This window comes from Accipiter gentilis, chromosome 1 (assembly GCF_929443795.1).
Source record: "Accipiter gentilis chromosome 1, bAccGen1.1, whole genome shotgun sequence".
Classification (NCBI taxonomy): Eukaryota; Metazoa; Chordata; class Aves; order Accipitriformes; family Accipitridae; genus Astur; species Astur gentilis.
Window position 1 is genome coordinate 18,676,552 of NC_064880.1, and position 21,155 is coordinate 18,697,706.

The 21,155-nt window shown below is 36.8% G+C and overlaps 1 protein-coding gene across 1 annotated transcript in view; it reads left to right on the forward strand.

Annotated features, from left to right (window-relative positions):
• FAM171B (family with sequence similarity 171 member B) overlaps positions 1 to 21,155 on the forward strand; it is a 37,980-nt gene that overhangs the window by 7,723 nt on the left and 9,102 nt on the right. The window contains exons 2-5 of the mRNA XM_049810521.1: positions 15,223 to 15,456; positions 16,189 to 16,281; positions 16,573 to 16,731; positions 18,593 to 18,760. Of these exons, the coding sequence (XP_049666478.1) occupies positions 15,223 to 15,456; positions 16,189 to 16,281; positions 16,573 to 16,731; positions 18,593 to 18,760 (654 nt within the window). The remainder of the gene's footprint in view (positions 1 to 15,222; positions 15,457 to 16,188; positions 16,282 to 16,572; positions 16,732 to 18,592; positions 18,761 to 21,155) is intronic.

Here is a 21,155-nt window from a genome sequence, read left to right on the forward strand (position 1 = left end):
CCCTCTGACTGTGAGCATATTATGCGTTCTTGTAAACAAAATACTGACAGGTCTGCAGTTTGTGGTACATGCATGGCACGACCCTGGTGATGTGTGTTCTTGTCTGATGTAGCTCCTGAGAGCCATCCTGTGTGACTTGCTGGGATTGACAGGGCTAGAGAGTGATGTTCTTTCCTGTTTGTGCATGCATAAACGCCTTAAGGCTCACTAAGTGCAGGTATGAATCCTGTCAGGTTCCCATGCTATCCTTATTCTTTCCCCTCCTCAAATTCTTGTTCTTCTTTCTCTTCCCTGAGGTTGTGATTATGCTTCATCATGTGGGCTTGAAGAGAGTCTCTACTGACTGAAAGACGTTAAGTCAGACTTCAGGGCACAGTTGGTACTGTTTACAATGTGGAAATGAGACAGTTGAAGGAGATGGATTACAGGGTCAGATCCTCCTGCTGGACCTTCCACATGACCCTTCTTATTTCAGCATTCTGCATTTACTGTTCATAGTACCAGGTACATAAGATAGTGCAGTCTTACTAGTGGAAGAGGCAAGAGGTGGTCTCTCATTGAGATTACGTGGAAATAAATTGTAGCTCTTGGTGAGTTAGAGAGAAGAAAAAAAAACCACAAAAACTTGGCCCTCTACCTTCTGATTTTCCTTGTCCCATTTTGAAAAATGTGATGGTTTTGGTGTGGATCTTACCTGAACTACTGGCAGCTATAGCAGATTAACCTCCAAGTGGCTGAATAGCTGTGGTGGGGCGTGGTTTTTTTGTGTTGAATATGATGCAGTGGTTATAGGTATGAGTGTGAGGCCTGTATTGAGCCATGTACGTTAGGAGGTCATGAAGCAGCGAAATACAGAGAATCTCACAACCGCTTCAACATGTCCCCAGCATACTCCTGCTGAAATGCATTATTGATATGAGCACTGCACCCCAAAAGCGCTCTAAGGTCTGTAGAGTGTTGTTCGATTAATGAGTGCTTTAGCCTGTACAACTGAGTGTTTGCTTGAGCACTTTTACTAAACACAGTGTGCTTTTAGCCAGATAAATTGGAGCACTGACCCATTATCATCCAGTTTATTTTGGAGGAAAGAGTTTAATTTAGGGGTTGGTTTGGGTTTTTTTTGTAGTTTCTAGATGGTCATTAATAGTTCATCTGCCTCTTCTGAAATGTTTTCTTCTGGTGGACATACTTTTATTTCTTTATTTCTCATCAATCTTTTACCCGTATTCAATGATTAAGCTTTCCCACTGGAATGTGCACGTAGCTTTCAGGTTATGTGCTGTAGATGAGTTTAGTTGCAGGTCTGAGCAACCCTTTGATTAGTTGAACAGATTTTATTTTCAGATTCGTCGATGTTTCTGTTTTCATTGACTGCAAGTGTAACCAAGTAAGGCCATGTAAGATAAAAGTATATCTTTTCATCCTATTTCCTTAATAAAACATAGCATTTGCATTAGGTTGTGAGCCCCACATTATCATAGGATGCTGTACTGCTACTAAAACATCCAGTCAGATTTGCGAAGTGTATTACAATTAGCAGCTGGAATAAACCACAATCAAGTGAAGATTATCTTTGTTCTGTGTGGGTTTTTCTTCCGGTGTTTTCTGTGATTTGGAAGTAACTATGAGGATCTGGAATTGTGGAGGTATTCAGGCTGGAGGGGATATCAGGAGCACTCTAGTCCAACCTGCATAACGCAGGGTTGACACTGAATTCAGTCAGACCTGGGAGCTCTTTCCTGTTAGGCCGTGAAAGCCTCCAAGAATGGAGAACCTCTCTGGACAACCTGTGCCAGTGATTGTTTATCCTCAGAGAGAAGAAAAATTCCTCATGTCCAGTCAGACCCTTCCCCGCAGTTTGTGACTCTTGCCTTTTGTTATCCTGCCATGCATCTCAACAGAGCACTCTGCTCTGTGTTCTTGGTAAACTCATGGGTATTGGAAGGCTATTGTTTAGGTGCCCCAAAGCCTTTCCTTTGCAAGGTTAAACAAGGCTCACTTCTTACTGTGGGTCCAAAACTGAATGCAGTTTTCCAGATGCAGTCTAGCGAGTGCTAAGTGAAAGGCATTAATTACTTGCTCTGTTTGCTATGCTTCTGTTGATGCAGTGCAGTGTGCTGTTAGCCTTCGTTGATTCCAGGGTGCACTCCTGACATGTTTATCTTCTTGTTCGCCAGGGCTCCCTGATGTTCTCAGCAGAGCTACTGCGCTGCCAGTCAATCTCTTGCAGGTACTGCTGGAAGGGGTCAGATGCATCATTTTGTATTTGTCCCTGCTGAATTTCATGAGGCTGTTGTTGGCCCCTATCTCTGTCTAGGTCCCTTGAAGCATATTGACTGCATCCTCAGCTCGTTACCATCTACAGGCTTGGAGGGTGTTTTGTCCCTGCCTCAAATCACTGACTTAGACTTTTACATGACTATGGTGGTGTCAGGCACTAATGTTTCTCTTAAAACTTCTGCATTTCATTTTGGGTAGACTGTTTTCCTCTAATGCATGTACATTAGAAGAAAGTCAAATTATATCCTCTGCTGCAGATTGGGGCTGTTTTATAAATATGGTGTATACAGTTGGCTCAGTCTATCGAAATAGATATTAGTGCATTGCATGGACTTCTAGTTATGAAATTTGGCAAGACACCAAATTTATTTATTATTAATTACTTATTATTAATGATTTTATATGGGCAAGGCTCCCAAATGAAACTGATTGGAACATTCTCGTATAAGGTATTTTCTATGAGGTAGCAAATCTGGTTGATAATTTGTCTATGCTAATGTGAGCTAAACTAGAAAAAAAGGTCAATGATGTCAAGATATTTGAAAATATAGGCCATTTTGCTGGAATGAATAAGGAGGTGCTTGCCTCCTCCAACTATTATAGACACTAACCGAATTATAAAGTTTTTTCAGGTCATTGTGGAAAATATTTTTCCTTTGTTCTTGAAGCCTTTCGTTAAGTGACTAAACAGGAGAAATGACTGTTTTTATGTTGGGTAAATGCAGGACATCAGTAGAGTGTGTGTTTGGAACAATAAAAGCTGTTAATAACCTGAACTATGCCTTGTGATAACTATCATAGGAGCTTATTTCATTGTTTGTGAGAGCAAGGAAGAAAACTTATTCTCACTAGGCTGAAGGAGAGATTTTCTTTGGATTATGGACCACCGATGTTGAGAAAATCCTCTAATTATGTTGACTGGAATAGATAACCAGCAAAACATTTGTGAGATACTGCATAGTTTTGGTGCAGTGCTGGGCAAAAGAATCTGTCACAGCTGTTCGCCTCTTAGTTGTCAGGTTCCTTTTCCTTTTCCCCCTTTTGTGTTTGGTGCTTGGTTTTGGGGGTTTTGGTTTGATTTTTTGGGGGGTGGGTGTGGGTTTGTCCCTAAGCACATTATAAAAAACCTGTTCCTCTCTGATTCTGTCTCCTGGATTCTTCAATGTTTCATGGAACACGTTGTCTCAGAAATAATTAAGTGGATTTGTTTCCCCCCAGTCCAGTTGGCACAATATCAGAGGTACTGAATGTATCTGAGTATTTTGGGGGAGAAAACAGTGTTTACTGTCCCATTTTCAGTCTTGGTGTCAATAAAAATATTTCTATCATCCTAGAAAGGTTTCCATGGTGTTAAGTTGTTTTTGAAATATTCCCTACAGGAATATTGGTCACTTGCTGTGAAGGGAGAACTTGTGTGTCTATGTTGGTGCTGTTTGTGTTGGAGACACAGTTGGTGGACAGTGTGTTCATCTTGAACAACTGTCCTTTAGCTGGATCCTGGAGCGCTTTATCCTGTGTGGAGCGGTAGAGAGGCAATATTCAGTATTGCCACTTACCTTGATGGCATCCATGTATGCAGAAGAGTTATATTATTGTGGGGGCAATATTGATTCAATTGTTTTGCTTTATCCTGTCATCTGATTTAACAGATCCTTCTCTTTTTTTAAACTCTTTTTATGGCATCTGTGGAATTTTACTTTTAATTAAAGTTGGTAGGTATCTGCAATCATTTCTCTAAAAACTAATGTCATATTTATTGATGGTTTGTGATTTTTTTTTTTGATCATTCACTTTATGAAACTCAACTTTAATAAAGACTTGTATATGAAAGAGATTATAGCTTGTTGCGTGCTCTTGTTTGTTGCAGCAATATGGATTTCCTGACTAGGACATAAAAAAATTCCCCTCCTGCATGTACAGGATTACAGTTAGGAAATGTTGGCCTGCAAACTTTGAATTGTATTTTCTCCATATATGTCTTTACACACTGGCCTTCTTCAGGGGGTTAGAGGATCATTGCCTATAAGTGAAAGATAAACATTGCTGGAACTTTGCAAATACCTTTCTTTAAGCAGTAGTATGAGATTTTGGAGCTTTTGGGGAAGAAAAGTATTTTCAGCAAAGAATAGTGACCAGCATGTTATTGAATAATGTCACTGAATGCATCAGTAGTTTTCCTTTGTGATTAGCGAGTAACATGCACTGATGTTTGAATTAATAGTTTGTAGGTTATATTATGCCACTGTGGGTTTATACAGGCATATCTGTCTTAAGGCTAAAACCTTCATGGCATTAAATGTCACGTTTGAAGAGGGTACTGCTTTTTTTCCTGTGATTTTGTTCTCCCCCACTCCTTGCCAAATTAAGGGGATGTTTGAATTTGCACAATTTTTTTTTTTTTCCCACTCGCTACCCACCACTAAGAATTACATGAGACAAATACTGTATCTGACCTAACCTGATGATTAATGCTACAGGGTTACTGGAATATTCCTCCTCTGTCCAAGTATATTCACCATTAAAGGGTAGGTTTGACAAATCATTAGAAATTCTTTATAAGAAATGGTCTCATTTTGTCAAGGAGATGATGCTGAATGATTTATTGTTTTCTGTTTACATAATGAAGGTTTGTTTGTAAATTTCATGAGTGGGAAATGCATGTTGTTTGCTTATCACCTAATAGGCACTTGCCCATTTTTCTTCAGGGTATATAATATAATGTGGGTATTTAAGATAGCATATTGAAAATAGAGTATTATGCAGATTTTGATGTTTCCCTTACGTACATTTTTTCCCAGTATTCTATAGCAAAGTGTGAAATTTTAATATTCATTTTTTCATTCCCTCAACTCTGATACAAGGTAGAATGATACAGGCAGTCACCTAAAAAAATGAACGAGCAGCATTACAGGTTTAGTATTAGCCAATGAGTAAACTGAAATGAAAAAAATAATCTTACAATGGCCTCTGAAATGCCTGGGCAAAGGTGTTCTATTTTGTAGGCTTCAGGAACTCTATTACTAGTATTTACTTGCTTATTTAAATCTTTCACTTGCAAATTTATCTTTATTTGATATATAAGTTTTATTAAAGATTTTTGGTCTTGTAATATCAGCCATTTATCTCACTTATCTAAGGTTACAGAAGATGATATTTAAAATAAATGAATCCTAAATAAGTGAAGCTCTGCAGACTGCAGCATTTCATCTTGTCTGCTGCATATCTCCCTTGCTTCAGGAAGGTGAATTATCCAGCTTCCATTTTTCATAGTAACCAGAGTTCTGAGAACCAGGCTGGCTGATGCAACAAAATAGCAGCAAATAAAAATGAAGAGTTGCTATGGTAGTTGTAATTGTCATAGCTTCACTAACAGATGTCAATTTTGAATTTTATTGAAATTCTTACTATTTATAACAATACAACAAGACATGTGAAATATAATTCTGTAATGAAAATTCTGGGTTATTGTATCCTGTGAGTTCTTGTGTTCTGTCTTGGATGGTGAAACATTCTGATTTTAATATGTGAGTTGAATGAAGACTTTAACAGCAGTAAATGACATGCACTTAAAAATATTCCATGGGATTTTTTAAAATGACATATTTATACCATGCAGTGTTAAAGGAATACAGGGGGGGAGGGGAGGGGGATCTCTTCTAAATTTCATAGCTCTTTCTTAGGTAGCCCATAAAAATATTTAAAGGGGAATTCTTCTTTTCTTTCTATTTTATGTATTTTACTAGGTGCACTTGAAAGTGTTTGGGGGTATGTTCCCACTGGATAGGTGAGTGGATTTAGCAGCTTTATGGATTAACCTGGTGACATTCTTGTGTAGTTCTTACAAGCATGATCATTCCAGGAAGGTGTATTATTGATTATGCAGTAGTAATCATGAAGGATACAGCCTATAATAATGTGGTTTGTTTTATTGATTTTGCAGGACCTAAATTTCATCAGCATTTGGTTTGTGTCAACATTTGTGGAATGAATATCATGCTTACTTACTTTCTTTATGCATCTCGTCTGAGATCTTGGTTGGAAGTATAACCATTTACAATGGTATTACTCAGCTGTTGGTTGTAGAAGAGGGTTGTTTTGTTGGTTTTATTTATTTAAATAACTCATTAAATCAATCATCTCTTATATACAACAGATCTTAAAATTGAAAAAGCTGAAATGTTCATTTACCTGTGCAGTGGTACAAATTTCAAACTCTGGGGCTGTCCAGATCATAACATAATTCAAATCCAATAAAATAATTACAAGCCCTAAAAGCTTGCGTGTTTGTGAAGTGTAGAAGTTTTGTTTTTTTTAAAATATGAACTCAAGGTAGTGCTGCAGTCTATATCTGTACAAGTGTGTCGTGGAAGTAGATAGCTGGAATGTTATGTAATGTCTATTTGAAAAATACTAGGCGTTTCTGAATTCTTTCACTTCTCTGAAAAATTAGCTCACGGTAGGCAAGTACATCCTCTATCAAGATGTGATAGCGAATGTTGGCCGTATTTAGTCCTGATTAGATTTAATCTTTCAAGTTGCTTCTGAATTTGGAGGAACCGATTCCAATAGTTGCGAGAAAATCAGTTTATTGATTTACACTGACCTAATGACTGTTCACTACTTTGGAAATCATTTCAGTGCCCAAGTACTAATAAGGCATAAATTTAAACTAATATTTGAGGGCAAGATTTCTATTAAGAATGTTTTGTAATTTTCTTTACCTCCCTCTTTAAAAAACAAACCTCCCTTTCCTCTTGTTTGCTTAAGATTTATGTTTATATATGCACACACATATATACAAAATATAAACCCCTGAATTATGTTGGTATAAAAGGAAAATAATTGTTCTGTTTAAGTGAAACAAAATTATTTTAAGTAAATAAATTCAATGAACAACCTTTTTTGTAAAAGCATTAGTAAAAATTCAGTATTAATTCTATGTGAAGAAATGCTCCTAAGTCCATAAATATTTTTGCTGGAAAAAAACCCTAGAATGTATGACTGAGCCAGTCTATTTCTAAAGTAGTGTGGTTTGGGGGTTGGTTTTTTTTGGTTGTTTTTGGTTGGTTTTTTCATTTACTTCTCTTTGCTACCAAAATCCCTTTTAGAAGGGAAAGAGGCCTTGTTCTTATCTGTAAAATATATAACACTTTTTCTAGCATTTTGGTAGGCGGTCAGCTTTTCCGTATTGTTTAATATGGTTTTATTATAACATGACACTGAATTTTGGGTCTGTTTTGACCTAAATGTATAACTAGTTTTTGACCTACCAATTTACTTAGAACCTTGAAGTTTGATCTGTATCATGTGCTAATTTTGCCACAGGCAGTCCCCTGTAGTTTTTCAGTCTGCTAGATTTGAAGTCTCCTTTTAAAGTGCACATCCTGATAGATTGGATTCAATGCATTTAATTTTATGTAATGCATTTATCACTGTCTTTTAGTTTTTGAAGCTTGCGAAACCCCTAATTTTTATAGAAGTATTGATCTTCATGATCAGCGATCTCATGGGCTAAAATATTATGGGGAGTTGTCATCACAGAGATTACTCCAGGATGGGAGGAATGCTGGGAGGAAGGAGACCAACAGAGTTCTGTCAAGAAAAGAGGACAGTATGAAAGGCATGGAGAAACAGCAACTGGGAAAGATAGTTTTCAGAAAGCAATGAATGAGCAGAAAGCCATGGAAGCAAGGATGAGATGTTTTTATTTGAGATTACAGTAGATTGTTGGGTTTACATCTTTCTTACACGGCTGTTTTGTTCAGCTCTTAAAAGCAAACGTATCCAGTTGTTTCAAGAGATGCAGCCTAGTCTTGATTTGGAACTGAGTTATCAGGATAGTGTGTGAAATGTTTTCTGAAGTACTATTTTTGGTTTTTTCCCAGCAAGGTGGAAAGAAGGGCCACCTGAAGACTGTAGTATGTGCTGGAATAATGCATTTATCAATATGAATGACCTTCTAGTAAATAATTTCCATTTTTTTCTTACCGATGTACACATGCTTAAGGATTCTGGCACTGTGGTCTGCATGTGCCTATCACAGCATGTGATATTGAAGTAAGGAAGTGTTTCTCTGACGTAATGCTTTGTTTGAAGCAAATGTAAAAGAAAATGTTTGAAAAGCTCTCAGAGTTAGAATACAATTATTTTTTTTTTCCAACAAAAGCTCACCAGAGTAGGGTGACAAATCCCCTACTTAGGTAATGGTGTGTTCAAATTTTTTCTAATTTGTAATCTGTTACAGTTTCTCTTGAATATGAAGCAAGTGCTTGTTGGAGACATCTAGATTGGACTAGACTGGGTTAAACTATCTCCTGTAAAATGACTGTAACAGCCTTTCTCTGTGTAAAAGGCACTGGTTGCCCCCCCTCAGGATCTAGCCTTAGCGCCTTCATAATTGGGATTTTGTTGATGGTTTCTGTGGAAATTGGTTGACCAGAAATAGGGCAGTGGGAATACTGTGGTGTCCTACTTTCCCAGACCCCGTTTTGTGGCTTTGTCCTTGGAAGTCGGTAATATATTCTGCACCACTGCAGAATTTTTTGCCAAAGCTGTTCCTCTGAATATATGTCTTAATGTTCAATTTTGCATTCAAATATTTTAAGAGAGTGCTAAACTGCAGAACTGTGCTGTATAGCTTATGTGGTGGTATTAACTCCACAGGATTGGCTGTTCATATACAAAAGGAGCAAATGTTGATTAGCTCTGGGCTCCAATTTATTTAATATTTAATTTTTTACAGTATCTTTGCATTGCCTAGAAGCAGTTCTCTGTAAGTCTCTACAGTTGAACACTATTGAACAGCATCCCTGACATATGGCAGTAAAATGTCAATATCTTCTTTTTCCAAAGCGCATTTCAAGGAGCAGTCCATATTTGCTTTAAAATCAGAGTAATCATGCTGCCCTTTTGTTTAAGATCAACCTAAACAAGGGCAAGTTTTAGCTGTCACTGTAACTTGGGTCTGTCCTTATGCACCCAATGTTCTTTACCAGTCACTTCATGATTATAGTTAGTTACATGGCTGTTTGCTAACTAGATCAAGGTTTTAACTCCCAGAGTGCTTCTGGAGAGGGGTAGTACAACTTTTAACCTTGTGCTAAGTGCAAGAATGGAACTGTGTCAGCTAGTTCTCAATTTTCAGGTGTTTTCTCTTTTCAGGCAGGTAGAACGATTGTATTTGTTATCCTGTGTGTGTCTTATCTAACTCTAACATTCTCTTTTCCAGAGAAATTGATTTTTACAGCTGATTAAGTATTTGCTGAATTTCCACAGACCTTTTGTGAACCGTGTGAGGTTCTTTGCTTCTCAGTTCAGTTTTAATGCATTGAAAATAAAATGTGTAGATTGTACTTGTAACTCATTAATAAAAGACAAAGTTAAAATTGCACAGGGCAAAATGTTTGCAGTGTGTTTTGTATTTTAGTAGTATTCCTGTGTCATTTTAGGGAGGAAAGATAATTTTCTGCATTTATGCTATTATTTTAAATCAGAGGAGCAGCGTATAAATAGCATATAAATATCTTTATAAAGAATCACATAATTAGTTTTTAAATGAGATATTCCATTACCAATTTGGAATATATAGAATTATTTGTGTAGGGTTAGAAATATCTTTATACATGTACATGCCCATCTGTATGTAGGGTCTGTAAATGACTGCATGGAGTAAGACAGCATAAAAGAACATTGATAGTTGGCAAATGAAGACTACGTTAGGATGTACAGCTTATTAATGAGACTTGCAGGTTATTTGATAGCTATGAGAAGCATAATTGAAAGCTGGTCAGAGAGCTTATCTGAGTATCTGAGAATAACTGTCAAAATATAGCCATAAAATAGTTACTGGAGTTTAGGGGTCACCTATTATGTCATTTTAATGCACTATGCAAGGCAGAAAAATCTGTACTGTGTCAATGCATTGTACCTTAATAAAGAACAAAAGGTAACCGCAGGCTGATGGTGCACTGTGGTGAGGAGGGCTTACTTCAGCATTAAATCATTCCCATGTCAGTGAGTTGCTGCCACAACTCACCTTCACGTACATGGATTTTTTAATGAGCTTTAAAGGTATAATAGGCTTTTACTTTTTATAGGTACACTTTTGTAGTTTGTCACTAGCATTACTGTAGTTTTAAGGACATTTTAAGTAGTAATGATTGGGTTTTGTGGGCAGGAGGATTGCTTTAATATGATGTTGTTTTACTAAAGCCAGATGTGTGTTGACTGTGTAGATTATGTATTTCATTGATCTTCCCTGCCCCCACCCTGTAATGGCAAAATCCATTGCAGTACTGCATGTGTAGTAAAACCTGATATTCTTAGAACATGTGATTTCTTCTTTACGGATCAGTGCACCTTTCATGTTCCTAATTATATTAAACCAAAAAATATGGTGTTCTATGAATGGAAAAGATGGAAAAAATGATTGTTCAGTCAGCTAAGACCAAGCAAATTGCACAGCACACGTTTCATCTGTTCAGTTAGCCGAGAGCATGGTAATACAGTGTAGGCAGTTTCCATAGAACACAGATAAGCATGTGCCTTTTCTGGCATGGGTTTAAACATCTCTGGGCAAGGATGAGAAAAGTCTTTTCTGAGAGAAGGTACTAATGAATAATTTAGTTGTAGTTACTGTTCCCTGCACTCCATAAGATAGTTGCTTAATTGGGTAGTTGCCTGTGTTTGAGAAGAGTAACTGCCTCCTTCGAGGTGTAGAACCTCTTTTGCTATAGGACCTTGGTGATAAATAGGAAAAGGGGCTTGCGTCTGGGTCGACGAATGTATAGGAATACTTCCTGGGCAGTGCCCTCCATGTGTGTGTTCACTGCTGTATCTCACAGTTAATGATAAGTGTAGTTTGAAATATATTGGTGCCTGTAAGGTCTGTGGCCTTCCACGTTAATTAAATCTCAGATAAATGTGGTAACCAGATGACTGCTTATCTGCAGGTAAAGGATTAAGAACAAATTACATAGGGGCGTTATAAAGAGAGAATTTTTTGCACTGCTTTGTACCCAGCTTGCAATTCCAAGCAGTTCTTTGGCTTAATTCTGTGATACGATTTCCAAGTTAGGACAGTGATATGAAGCCAAATTCCAGGCATTAGATGTTGCTGCTTGCAGAAATGAGATGTCACTTTACTGGCTGTGACGTATCTGAAGTAGCTAAATATGGTAGAAGGCCCTGTTTGTCTAAGTAACTGCTGCGTTTGTACGATCATTTATCGGCAAACATTTAAATGTTGTGGAAACTGGCATTTCCATTGGACTTGCCAAGAGACAAATCTCCCTTCCTCTGAGGCAGCACAAATCAAATTAGCTAAGACTGAGTTCTTTCTTCTAATTGTAGGAGTTCTGTCAAATTGGTTTAATATTGAGATACAGTTGACCCACTTGTGTTTGGCAAGTGTTAGTGACCGGAAAAAAAGCACAAGTTTCATCTATTGTTTAATTTATCAGCTTTGGTTTTGTTAAACAGTTAACCAACAGTTCATCTCTGCATCTGAAATGTTTTTAATTACGTTTTATTGTGATTAAAAAATGCTGCTGCAGTCTGCATCATATTTGAGGCTTAAAAGTGTCCTTAAAGACTTGTGCATTAAGATCTTTATAAAGAGGAGAAAAACTGCCAGGATTTTCTTTGCAAATTAGATGTCTTGAGTGTTAATATGACATTGTTCATAACTCAATGCCATTAAATGTGTCTGATAAATTTGCACATTAAATGCATGCGAGTCATGTGAGGGGGTTGGTCAAGGGATATCAAGTTTGGAAAGATAGAGATCAGTCATACATGTTGGACCACTACTGCATACACTGTCTGAGCTCTTAGGACCTTATGACTGGTTTGCTTTTAGCTAGGCTGTTACAGCTGGCCTGCTGTAGGATGCTCTGGTACACTCTGTTTTACACAAAACAATAGTGAAACCTGGCTGTGGGGGAGGAAAATTGTTGTTACTGTTGGATGCTGGATTTTTAACTAGGATTTTTTACATATTGTCATTTCACTTACATTTGGATTCAGAGGCATAATATTGTGTGCTCGTGTTTCTGCACTGTTACTGTTGAGGGATTAAAAGGTGATTACTTTTTTCTTTTTTAAAAATGTCTTCCCAAAAATCACTGCACACAAACTTCAAGTGACTTGTTGGCAGGGTATATTCTGGTTGATACTAGAAAATGTATATGTTTTGCTCGTATATATTACTTGCAGGGAGGGAACAACTTCCAGCTGATTGACATACTTTCTCTCTTCAGGAAAAGTCTTGTGTTAGCACAAAAGATAAGGGCAAAAGCAATGAGACCTAGGAATTCAGTCTCCTTTAATCTTTGTCTTAATATTAGTGGGTGTGAAGTGAGCATTTTTCACTTGAGTAAGTGCTACTTACATAGATAACAGTAATATGCAGGTAATTACTCTTTCAGAGCTTGCATTATATAAGACCCTGTCTGTTTTCACATGGGAGACCTTTGTCTTATTAACCCCCTACGATTTCAGTCAGCATTTACAACTACGCTTCTGCATCTTCACAACACCATTTCAGGCAGAGTATCAGTTTTGAAAAATGCTGTGGCAATTTCTGAATCCATATGAGAAATAGGTAATGGAAGTTGAGTGTGGCTAAAGGCAGCCAATGATATTTGTCGCTTCATGATGAGAAAGAGTGAAAATAGTATTGCTTTCTACATTTTTGCAGTCTTTTTTTCTTTTTAACCAAAAGCTTGTAAAAAAGCCGGTTTTAATATGGATGTAGCTGAAGGAGATGAGAGGAAGAAATATTTTTGCACAATTAACCTTTGGATTTACTAACAGCTGGCGGAGGAATGTAGTGACTCCCCAACCTGTATTTTCATTAGGCTTATTGTTAGCAGGAAATGGAAAAATACACATTAAAAGTGTGAAATGATTGAAAGAAAGTGTCTTTCTGAGTACATTCTAGGTTTTCATTGGTTTATGACTTATTTCAGCTGTTAATACTAGGCCCTTTTTCTCCTGACTTGATTCCAGCTGTTAAAATACTAGTTCATACCAGGCATTTCTGGGATTGGTTCCTACTAGCATGAGCTTGGATTTTGTAGTACTGAATTTCTTAATTTTAAATAACATTTCACGAGATATTCCTGGCTTCCAAGTGATTACAGATTCGGAACATTGTACAGTCTGTTTTCCCTATCTAGTAGCCTTTTAAATAGTTATTGACCAAGGGCAAATGACCTGTCTTCCCAGTTTTGTATATGTGTAACTGCATCAATGCCTTGAAGATCTGTTTAGTAGCCGTAATTTGCTTACATAATTTTTTTTTAATCATGTGATTTAAAAACCCTCTAGCAACAGCAATTCAAAAGCAATTTTATTCTAGAAATATCAAACATAAGAAAAAAAAAGACAGATTACATTGTTCCAAGACTATTGTTCATTTTCTGTTTCATTCAGTCAAATATGTTTGAGTACAATTGGGATCTTTTTTCTTTTTTTGAAAGTATATATTAATGGCACAAGAAGATGTAGATTTTTCTGTAACACTGGAGAGAATCAAACTGGCACAGCTGGTAAGTTTTTGCTGTGTATGCAATAAATAGTAATAAATTGAGGCCAGTGTAGCTTTTGTTGTGTGCAGGTCATTTTTTGCTTGAATATATGGTATGCTCCATGCATACAATAGATCTAAATAAATACTTATTTCATAGAGGCCTAACTTGGATGTCTTCACTACATGCTGGGTTTTTTGATGGATTGCACTCAGCTTTTCAAGGCCTTTTCATTCAAATCAAGGTCAATAGTAGTAATCTCTTGGTGCAATGTCAATCTCAATTATAGAGGAGAGAACATAATAAAATTGAACTACGATTTTAGGAAGATAAATTTCAAACAAACTTAGCCTGACATTTGACCTAAATAGAAATGCATGTTCATAATTAATTTATTTGAAAATATTGGGGTATGAAGTAGTGCAGTGGTGTTCAATAGTAGTATGTCTGTAACCAAACTCCTGGAAAACTGATGTTGTTTGAAATATTTTTAACAGTGGTCCATAGATATTTTAATTAATGATAGTAACTTAATTTCACACGGAAATAACATGGAATTCTGTCTGTTTTCATGTACCTGCTGTCTATGAAAAGATTCCCTGATACATTATTTACAATCAAGGTGGGAGAGAAACTGAACATAATTCAGAGTATCTTGAGACTTTTACTCAAGTGGACTTACTGTTTTCAAGATACTGCTCAGTCACTGTAACTATGATCTCTGCAAGATGCTAGGTGTTGTAAAGGAATGTCAGATCCTCTAATTAGACATAGACAAATATTATTTAGAAGTTGAAAACTAGACCAGAAGTGTAAATCTGATGGGACATGATAGATTAAACCAGTCAAAGTGTCTGGATGCTTTGGTTACTGTATAATAACTTTACACATGTAAAAATAAATGTGTTATCCCACAGTCTGTAGACTTTAGGTTCTCTGTTTTTAGAAACTCAAGGTGCTTCTTTAAATGTGTGACCCAAGCCATGGTTTATACTTGGATAAGAAGACCATCTGTATTATCAGTGTGATATTGCAGAGCACTTGCAAGGCACATTGAATCTCCCATTGTCCCAGATGCATTGTTCAAGATTAAATGAAAAGGGGAATAATTGCTTTGTAATTTTGGTTTGCTGTTGTTTTTTGTTTTTAACTGGTTAGGTATTATATTTGCTGAGTTTGGTAAACACTTTTCGGCATCTTTGTGCCCCATCTCAAGGTTCCTTCTTCTCTGTGGTATACAATTGTATGATTACTCCTCGCTTTGGCCAGTTCTTACCCTCTCTTGAGATAGAGATCCACCATACAGTGGATGAATAGATAAGGCATAAACTCTAGGACTTCTTTACAAATTTAAGTTATGGCCCTTAGTTATGATGTGTTATGACCTCCTGTTTTTTCATTCTGTTAATAGGATCTGTTTTTACACTAAAAGTTCAAGTAAATGACATCATCAGTCATCAGTACCTGGGACAAGCGGTTGTAGAAGTGTTTGTTAACTACACGAAGACAAATTCTACTCTTACTGGTAACAATGGAGCAGTATTAATAAAAGTTCCCTACAAATTAGGATTAAGCTTAACTATCCTATCGTACAAGGATGGCTACATGTTAACACCTTTGCCTTGGAAGACTGGGAGAATGCCAAGTACGTAAGCGTCTTAAAGTCCTATTATTAAACTGTATCTGTCGGTAATTAAATTTCTCTCTTCTTCAGCAGTCTGGGTAGTTACTGTCAACTGAAAAAGACTGAATGAAGTCAGTCAAGGGAGGTGGCGCCTGTCAATGCAGATGTAAGGGTGAATGATCCATTAGACTTGTCAAAGTTCTTACTGTTGTAAAACAGAAAATAGCCCTTTTTAAGTAGGTTATATTGTGATATCATGAGTATATTCTGAGAAGTTGTTTACCTAGACTTAGCAAAGGGCTGGTAATGTGTTTTGACAAAAGATCATGTTGTCTTTAGTGATCCTGGAGTCCTTTAGTGATCCTGGATGCTTTGAGTCCTGTATAACAGGTATAACCTGTTGTTATAGTTTCCTCTCAGCAGTGTTTCCTCACAAGTTTTCCTTTTTCACTGTTGCATGCTCTTAAAGTTATATGAAGTGGGGTTTTTTTTCCTTTTAAAAGAGATGGACTCTTAAGAGTTCTAGCTGCTTGTTTATCCATAGAAGGCACAAAACAGTAGCAAACATACAACAGAGATCTTCCTGCCTAACCACTGAAATTCCTGCTCTGGACAACAGGAGTAATTTATTTATCCAGTCTTCATATACTTTCTTTTTTTTAACTGCTCTATTCAGTATTCCCTCAGAACTGGAGATCTTAACAGCGTTTTTTTTTGGTTGCACAGTGTAACAGATATTATCACTTTCCACAGTATACTCGTCTGTGACACTTTCATTATTCCCACAAAGTCAAGCTAATATATGGCTGTTTGAAGATACTGTCTTAATTACTGGAAAACTGTCTGGTAAGTTCAGTGTATGCAGACCATAATCTAAACACTTTGTGATAACCATGTGTACACATACAAAAACAAATTTAGCATGTTCATATACTCTTATAATACCTGTTTACTCAAAGCCAGATTTTCAGTTAATGGTGTAGCTGTATGTGTGGCTGTGAGAAGTGCTAGACTAGAAATAGACAAACCATGGAGAAAATGGGTGAAACCAAGTTGTTATGCTAGATGGATTTCTGAACAGTAATAAAAACACTGTATGTTTTACCATTGCTAAGACAAAATATTACTCTTTTACAGATGCCAAATCTCAACCAAGTGTTCAGTTTCCAAAATTTTTAATAAAGCTTCCAACAAATCATCATATTACAAATGTTACAGCCTATCTGACAGTGCCAGAGCAATTTTTGAAAGTGGACAGCTTTCTCTACACAACAGGAATTCTTCTAAATAAATCTGGTATGTAAATATGTTGTTTAAGATTTTTTTAAAAGAAGAAATCTTCAAATTATAATGCATATGAGTGCACAGTGTTTCAGAAAAACATATGCTTTAAATTAAAAGGGCCAGAACCTGCTTCTGTTGCATTAAATCACAAAGCTTTGTTCTTCTATAGGAGTAAGCTATGAACACATCAGGTAAGTAACTGATGTCACTCTTTGCCTTGTTCCATGTAGTATGAGAACATAACATGTCTTACTACACCAAAATACTCCTTCAGTCTGCTTCTTATACACATGTGTGTGTATGTGTATAGGTTATGTTCAGGATCTCATGAGACTGTGGAACTGGTTTAGTAACCCCCTTAAAAATACGGTTATGGCCAGAGTGTAAACTAAGTGAACCTAAAGAAATCAGTAAAACTGCAGCAATTGACTTGCAGCTGACGGGTTTTCTGCATTTTTACTAGAATGGTTAGCTCTAGGAGCTTTACACCTAGCATAAAGATTGTATGCTCTAGTTTGGCTCACAGACAGTTAATCTGTGTAACCCTCTTTGAAAGTAGTCACTAAGTATACCGAGCGCAACTGTAATCATGTTTTCTGTGCATCTTTTTCACTGGAGAAGTGGTAAGTGGTTTTGTGAGTCGTCATAACTCTGTTCATATGCAGTTGGATCTTTTAGTATTTGTTATTCTATCAGATTTTTTTATTTGCATAAATGCAGTAATCTCTGGTAGATTGTACTGTGTGCAGTTCTGTGTTTCTTTTGTTCTTTTCTTACTATTCCCAGTGGACCTGAAGCCATGAGACTCTTAAATTCATTGCAGCACAGGACGTGGCCACTACATGGCTTATTTGAACTTGTCCTGCTCTCCTTTAATTTCCACTGAATTAAAATCATCATATATATTGATATCTTGACTTACATATTTTAAGACCTTTCTTATCCGTAGTTCACCTCTTTAAATGTAAAGCATAAGAAAATAAGCAGTGTTTCTCCCCTTTGAGTTTTCCTTTCAGCGTCTGGCATATGTTTTAAATTATTCATATACTCCTAAAGGAACGGGCTTCCTTTTAAGGCAGGTGGAAGCTAATTGATATCTGATGCATCAGGAGTTTTCTCACAACCAGCTTCTAACAGCTTGCATAGATTTAACATTTTTCTGGTACTTACTAATTCTGTTTCAGCTTCTTTCACCATCCTGTCATATTCTGCTTTCTGAAATATTTGCAAATTAGTGTAAGGAAAACAAAGGAAACAAACTTTCAGCCTGCATTGTAAAGCTTTGTATATGCAATGTTTCCTTTTGAGTGCTTTGACGAGCCTCTTGATTAACTATTCAGTTGATTATAACTGCCAAATTAGAAAGTTAATCCTTACAGGAGAGTTTAAGAGGACTGTTCAACTGAGAAATGCAGCAGTCATATATCTACATAAGTCTTCAGTTTGATTCAATGTTATATATATTGCAATTATACAAAAAATCTTACATTGTCTATATTTCACATAGGTTAGCTATTTAGTAATCAAATTATCTGAGGGGAAAAACCCTTCTTCCACCACCCCTAAGCCAAGTTTTGCCTAATGATTGGTTCTACAGTCAGCATTGGACCTATGTGTCAAAAGTCTGTTTCTCTTTTACAGATTTGGTGTAGATACGACTGTTTTTTATTTTGATCACAAGATTTTAAAAGTCCAGAAGAGAAGAAATGTTTATTGTTATTTGACCAAGTTGGTGACAGCTGACTGTTTAACTGGTTGCGAATGAGGGCTTGACTTTAGTTATAATAAGGACAGATTCTTAATTCTAAATATATTTTTTTTAAGAAATAGAATATGAATGGAAAATTACAGACAAGATATTTCTTACATTCAGGTTTCAAAAGCATGGAATTAGCTCCTCTTGCTGCAGTATGCGTAAACGTTCTTTTGACTGGGAAAGAACTGAAAGTAAATGGTCCCATTCAGATCACACTTCCTCTTCCCACAAGTACTGTAAAATCAGGAGATGCTATACCTGCGTGGACATTCGATATGAAAACCGGTAAGTGGGCTGAGTTATATGTTGTTCTACCTTTTAGCATATGTGTATAGTTTTGGGCACATGACACTATGTCATGGGACAGTGATTGCAGTAATACATGAGGTAGTGGTAAATAGCCACAAATTTTATTAGGGGTTCTGTATTATTTTTGACTGGTTAACTTGAATTGTTTGAAGGAATTTCCCTGCTTACATGAGTTCAAAAATCTTTGGTAAAATCCATTAGCATTCCTGTTGAACAAATTTTACATGTGATGGATTTGTATTTTCAGAGGAGGCTAAGGATTCAGGGAACACGTTTTAGGTGATGTTAAATTTTAAGCCTGGTAATTTTGTGAATGCCTTCTTAAAAGAAAAATCAGAATTGAAGACTTGGATGCTTTGTTTCCTAGACTATAGCTATAAAGCTATATAGCTATATATTTGACACTAAACCTGGATAGATATTACTTCAGTTAACAAAAGCAATTCAGAAAGTGAAATGAAGGCAAAATAAGAGTTATCAAAGGGAACAACATAGTTCTAACAGTATATGTGGGAAGAGGAGGCTGGGGATTAGACATTCTAAACCTTTTGTCATCCCTTCCTGTCTAATTTTAGTCAGGAGTGAGTAATGAGCTACATACACTTATCCCATTTAGATGTCCTGTATTAGGCATGTGTGCATTAGTGTACTGATTGTCTTAAATTGTACTTTATACTTTCCATCACACTTGGTCTTGAAATATGCATGCGAGTGAAGAGGTAAGCGTCTTACTCCTTATTAAGGCAAAAAGCTGTTATTCAGCTGTTGAAAGTACAGGAGAGGACACCAACTCCAGCAAAGCATTGTTTACATGTTCAAGAAACAAACTGTTCATCTTATTGAAGAACAACCAAAGAACATTAATTTGAATGAAGAATATGCTAATAAAAAATTGGCTAGGTTGTCTCTTGGGAAAAGAGTGAATAGAATAAGTTTTGGTGTAGAAGATTAAGTCTGTCTATACACCTAGAAGATTTCAGAAGGGTAACCAGTGATAAGGGTTAACATTCTTCATCAAAGAAAGGGTTTTAGTCTGACGTGGTAAAATAGCACAAAGGGGTTTGATTTCTTGCTGCCACAGCCACTTTTGCCAGCTCCTGTGCTCATCTGTACCTATGTCGAACTGTTTTAACTCACTAAACAGAAAAGTAGGTCAACAATGGTACTAAACCAAAAAGTTGACAGAGCTAGAGCAGCTGGGCACAGGGTCAGGCTAGAGTATAAACCAGTGTGAGGTGTGTATGTGGGTGTTGAGGGGCCTACTCAACATGCCTACTTAGGCATGTTGGCCTTGGGGGTAGAGCAAGAGTAGGAGTGTGGTATGCTGACCCAATAAAAACTATCAAAACCGTTGGTTTTTTTCCTGTCAGATGGGGTGTACTCTGATAGAGATTCCATAAAGGTAAATTGTTTGTGATGGGTGCTCACTGAGGTGTAGTGTTTGCGTGGAGCCTTCACTGCTGCTTGCTGAGAGAGGACAAGGAGGACTGTGGACAAGCATAGAGACTTTTTGTGCATAACTCTTAACTTCTACTTTTTCTTCCACTTCCTCATCTCTTCTCTACAGTCAAAATTGCAACTGTATTCACTGCTCTGGATGTTAATTCTTAAATACGTTTCTTTTATTTTTACCTTTGATCTGACATGTGCAAAATGACTCATTTCTACAGTAACTGAGTAGCAGCAAGGCATTCCTTAGTCAAGGTTCTGGTAACTGAGGACAGCTGAACGCCTAGGCTCTCCAGCAAGCATTCATGAGGGTCCGTAAGTAGCAGCAGGCCCCCATCTGAGCTGAATGGTGAGCTACCACTGCACTGAATAAGGAGACTCTGGCATCCAAAGATGTTGCATGTGGGTTGTCCCCAGCAAGATGTTGACACACACTTTTAAACTCTCAAGTCCTTGGGGAATATGTCATAATGGTAATCGGAGCTTCCTTATCAGTATTGTTAGCAGTAAGGGAGCAGGTCTGTGTTTGATATTGTGTAGACTGATCCATACATACCAGGAAGGAGATAGAAACTGCTTTTACATGTCTGCTCATGCAGTGTTCCCTGGTGTTACTCAATGTGTAATAGTACTGAGACTGTTCTTGGAAAATGAGCTTTTGTAATTATATTCCAGCTGCTGTAAATGCAGAATTTGTTGATGTATATTGAACTTGGCTTCCTTCTTACTAAATATTTTTCCTCATTAGTACCAAAAGTACTTTATGGATTATAATAGAATTTATAAAAAAAAAAAAAAGCTTGCATTGTAACATTAAATTGAGAATCATATCCTTCTGCTGGGATTGCAGTAAGTCATAAGAGAATATGTGCTTACCATAAATCACATTTTCATGTTTTTCTTAACATGTACTATGTTCTAT